General features: G+C 42.6%; 1 protein-coding gene across 1 annotated transcript in view; it reads left to right on the top strand.

Moving 5' to 3' along the window:
• Positions 1-4,941, top strand: part of pargl (poly (ADP-ribose) glycohydrolase, like) — a 34,539-nt gene that overhangs the window by 26,368 nt on the left and 3,230 nt on the right. The window contains exons 12-16 of the mRNA XM_032511144.1: positions 569-644; positions 2,004-2,151; positions 2,982-3,060; positions 3,129-3,237; positions 3,476-3,572. Coding sequence (XP_032367035.1) covers positions 569-644; positions 2,004-2,151; positions 2,982-3,060; positions 3,129-3,237; positions 3,476-3,572 — 509 coding nt within the window. The remainder of the gene's footprint in view (positions 1-568; positions 645-2,003; positions 2,152-2,981; positions 3,061-3,128; positions 3,238-3,475; positions 3,573-4,941) is intronic.

Here is a 4,941-nt window from a genome sequence, read left to right as displayed (position 1 = left end):
CGTCAATTTTCTTATTGAGAGATTAACGTCCTTTTTGGCCTTGCAAACTTTGTAGTTTTTTTCACATGCTGTTGCAACAACTAGTAACATTACGAAAACTACAACACTCACCGGATCAAGCTAGACAGGAAACACAACAGGAACGCTGCACACACACACGTCGTTTGGGCTTGCGAGCCGGCCAAAGAGTAGTAGCGTTACTTTTGAGTGGATGGCGAGCGCGAGACGCCGAAATGGACGCCGATAAAATTCTGAATGGAAAGTTTCCTTTTTTAAAGTTGCCAAATGTCCAATTGACGAGACCAAAGTGATCCGTGGGTTTGGTCAGCTGATGCAATGCATCCTGTTCTTGTTATACACCCATTGTATATATTCATAAATTAAAGTATTGGACACACGTATTACAGTTCATCCTGAGGGGAACACGAATGATGAAGCACATTTCATCCCAATTAATCCAACAGTTGATTGGATAGATGATTGGCATCCATAGCAGCTAGCATGACTAATAAACTGATTCCTCTGTATCAAACACACACTAATGTAAATCTCTTCAATTGCCTTGTAGCTGTAAGGAGACGCTGTCGAAACTGCACGTCACAACACGCGGAACCATCGAGACCGAAGGCACAGGGTTGCTCCAGGTAGGAATCAGTCTAAATTGTTTTTTTGTTTAACCTTTATTTAACCAGGTAGGCCGTTGAGAACAGGTTCTCATTTGCAACGGCAACCTGGCCAAGAAAAGCAAAAGCGTGCAGGACAACATACAGTTTCACATTCATTACAATACAATAGGCTGGTGCAAAATGAGGTGTACGTAAGACGAAGGATATGCAAAAGTGATATGGTAATAACACAATATATTGTACATGGATAGACAGTCTATGACACTGCTGAAATGTAGTGATGGGCGAGTGGCAAATTGTAGTATAGGTCACTAAAAGTGACACAGTTATTGGAATAGACAGTCTATGTAAATGCTGAATGTAGTGAAGAGTCAATATACAGTTTGTGCAAATAGTGGTCTAGGTAGTGATGTAGATCAGGAATAACACGATATGAATGAATAGACTGATTATATGAATGCTGAAATGTAGTCAATATACAGTTCATACAGTACAATACAGGTGAAGATGTGCATCTGTACAAAAAATGCAACCGGGCGTGAGAGACGTAATGGAGTGTGAAAATGCAACAAGGGGGGTGAGAAAACAGAGCAGTTAGCAAGTACAGTGATCGGACAGCAGCTCAGACAGACGTACTTAGCAGGCAGTTAGTGAGATAAAGGTTTTGAGGTTCAGTTGTTTTTTAAGTGCATTAAATCCTTGATGTTCAACTTCCAGGATTGTATTTTCCTTTTCCTACCGCTTTCTTTGTGTTGCAATTTTAAATTCAGTGGATGTCTGAGAACTATGGTTACCTGGTCCTCAGGTCTCTGCAGGGTAAATCCAGACAGCTAGTACTACTATCTGTTTCCCCCCCCCCCCAAAATCGAGGACTATGGTTACCTGGTCCTCAGGTCTCTGCAGGGTAAATCCAGACAGCTAGCTAGACTATCTGTCCAATCTGAGGACTATGGTTACCTGGTCCTCAGATCTCTGCAGGGTAATCCAGACAGCAAGCTAGACTATCTGTCCAATCTGAGGACTATGGTTACCTGGTCCTCAGATCTCTGCTGGGTAAATCCAGACAGCTAGCCAGACTATAGCCAGACCCTCTTTCAGTGCACCTTGAGGGAGGGTCTGGCAAAGCGAGACTAGGTAGGAACTGACTCAAAGCAACGACGATCCCCAGCTGTTTTATTTGGGATGGTTTGTTCCACATGTCAAAGTAAGACACTAGACCCCAAAATCGCTCCCCGGATGCTGAGTATATATACAGTAGCTCTCCACCCATCCTAACACATTTATTGGGTTAAACTGCAAAAATAGAATTTTACTACATTGTTTTGTGTGTGTGTTTGTGTGTGTGTGTGTGTGTGTGTGTGTGTGTGTGTGTGTCAGGTGGATTTTGCCTGCAGCTCTATAGGTGGAGGAGTTCTGGGCTCTGGTCTGGTGCAGGAGGAGATCCTGTTCCTCATGAATCCAGAGCTGATCGTGTCCCGCCTCTTCACCGAGAGACTCGCAGACAACGAGTGTCTGATTGTTACAGGTACAGATTAAAATTAAATTAATTAAATTAAATTAAAGAAAGGATGAGTGGATTAATGGGAGGGGGGGTCACAATTTCAATTCTAAATTGAGCTTTGGAAATCCCCCAGTATTTCTGTCCTCACCCGCCCAGTTGTGTAAGTCTGAAAAAAACAAAAAACAATAAAAAAAAACATAAAAATAAAACGGCCAGTGCAAATTTCCAGTTGGTAGCACGCAGCTAAAGATAGAGATGATGTTAGCTTACCGGCTGGTAGCATGTAGTTAAATATACCGTTAACATGAGCTCACCGGCTGGAAGCACATAGCTAAATATAGCGTTGGCGTTAGCTTACCGGCTGGGAGCATGTAGCTAAATCTACAGTTAACGTTAGCTTACCGGCTGGTAGCATACAGCTAATGACACAGCGTTATCTTAGCAGTAGCCTGCAGCTAAAGACGCAGGGTTAGCTTAGCGGTAGCCTGCAGCTGGTCCTCTCCCAACTCCATGGCAACTGCAGAACCAACAGCAAAGGTAAAGCACTTGAGCGCCAACGGGACTCCATGGATCATTCATGTGCACCTTGTTAAACTAATGGTGCGTTCAACTGCACCTTGTAAACTCTGAGGAACTCAAAATGTTGTTGCAAAGTACCCGTCTGCCATCTAGTGGCTCTGATTGTGGCATTGCCGTGTCCAATTTAAAAAAATCAGAAGTCAGATCCAATCATAACACCCAAAATTGATGGATTAGTTATTGTTAATTTACACAAATAAATCAATATATAGTATTTTTGATAATCACCTTAAATGTGAGCATTTAACTAAATAGCTTTGGGTTCTGTTCCTCAGGCTGCCAGCAGTTCAGCTGTTACTCCGGTTACGGTGACACCTTTGAGTGGGCGGGCCCTCATGAAGACCGCCTCCACAGGTACGAGCGCTCCGGGTTATGTCTCTCAGAGTTTGCGTTTGCTTTTCTCACATTTTGGGTGTTTCCAGAGACGAGTGGGGTCGGCTGAGGAGGCAGATCTTAGCCATCGACGCTGTGAACTACAAACACCGACGGGATCAGTACAACATGATCCGCGTCACGCGGGAACTCAACAAGGTCAGCTTTAACTTTGTGTGCATTGTTATTATTTTGTGTCGTTATTTTAACAATTAATGTGACAATACATACTAACATTTATAATACAGAGAATGAATTTTGCTATGTGTATGTGGCAATAAAGGCCCTTTACTCATAAGATGATGCAGTGGTCTTCACTATTCTTTCATGAAAGCCACACTGATAGGCCTGTGTTCCATGGTTTTCATATTTACGTGATTTCTTTGCGTCCCTGAAGGCGTACTGTGGATTTAAGGCCGACGGACACAATGAGCCCGACATCGCCACGGGCAAGTGGGGCTGTGGAGCTTTCAACGGAGACCCCCACCTCAAAGGTACTTTTATTAAATGTCCTTCAATCAGTCCCTCCGTTAAAGTGACCATATGTAGCTTTTTAATGTTCCTGTCATTTTTCATACAGCGGTCTTAAAGGACCTGTAACAGCAAAACGAGTCTAACAACGAAAAGAACGTTATTATTAGCTCGTTAAAATGGGTCTGTGTTAACGCCGATATTAACTTACAGCACTAATTAAAGGACATTAAGAATAGGGAACATCTGCACATTTAGGCACACTTGGATTTAAACTTTTAATGTGGTATTTATTTCCCCATTTGGTCTGATCCTGTATTCTTAATTGATGTTGTCGTCTTTGTTACGTGCTGGATGTAAATTTCTTTGCTACTGCAGCAAAATGAATCGCCCCTCGGGGACAAATGAAGGTCTTGAACTTGTATAACAAAAACACAAAAAGAACATCCAACTACAACAACAAGCTGCAGTTTACAAATCCAGAATTATAGACACAACGATAACAGATTATGGGATTTTGGAGTTTTTAGTACGGTGGCCGACAGGGGCCAACGCACTGCGACCTAATGAAAACACACACAAGCAAATCCAAAAACACCTTCATTAATCTGACGACACATGCGCAGCATTTAGCAAAGAGCTAAAGCTGTTCCACTCACCCCCCCCTCCCCCTCCCCCCCAGAAGCATGGAGGACACCCGCTGTGTAATCTGGATGCAGTGGTTTTTATGTTGTTGGTAATTTGTTTTTAGGTGTTGTGTGCTTTTCTGTTAGCATAATTGTTACATTTGCAGCGCGTTTGCTAAATGCTGCGCATGTGTTGTCAAATTTACGAAGGTGTTTTCTTTTTATTTGCTTTGTGTTTTGTCTATTTGTCAGTCCCTCCAGAAAAATGTGATTATGGGATCGCATAATTCAATGCATGGTCAGCCAGATCTAAAATCTGCAGTTTGCACAGCCCCTCGAGTCGCCCTTATGCTGACTTTTCATGTGTCTTCTAGTAGTTTGTAACCCTGTGCTGGTCGTTGTGTCTGTAACTCTCGCAGCAAAGTAACTTACTCAATGTCCAAAGCAAATGTCTCCTCAGGGAGACCACTAAAAGTACTCTGACTTTGACTTTGAAAGTCCACACTTTCGCAGATTTCCACGCAATGATGTCATAATCCCCTCATTTTCATTTCAAAAAGGTAACATGTGTCTCAGCAGAAAGTTGAAACATGTTGCGTTTACTTCACACAAGAGCAGCCATTTCCCCCCGTTGCCATGGGAACGTTATGAAGTGACATAATTACACTAAAGACAAACTGGTCTCTTTTTCATCAAGCCGCAGTTTTTGCAAGTTTTCCGCAATTTCATCGCATAAAATTGCATAAAAATCCCTCGTATTCTATCA

This window comes from Etheostoma spectabile, unplaced genomic scaffold (genome assembly GCF_008692095.1).
Source record: "Etheostoma spectabile isolate EspeVRDwgs_2016 unplaced genomic scaffold, UIUC_Espe_1.0 scaffold325, whole genome shotgun sequence".
Classification (NCBI taxonomy): domain Eukaryota; kingdom Metazoa; phylum Chordata; class Actinopteri; order Perciformes; family Percidae; genus Etheostoma; species Etheostoma spectabile.
This window is presented reverse-complemented; position numbering and strand designations above follow the sequence as displayed.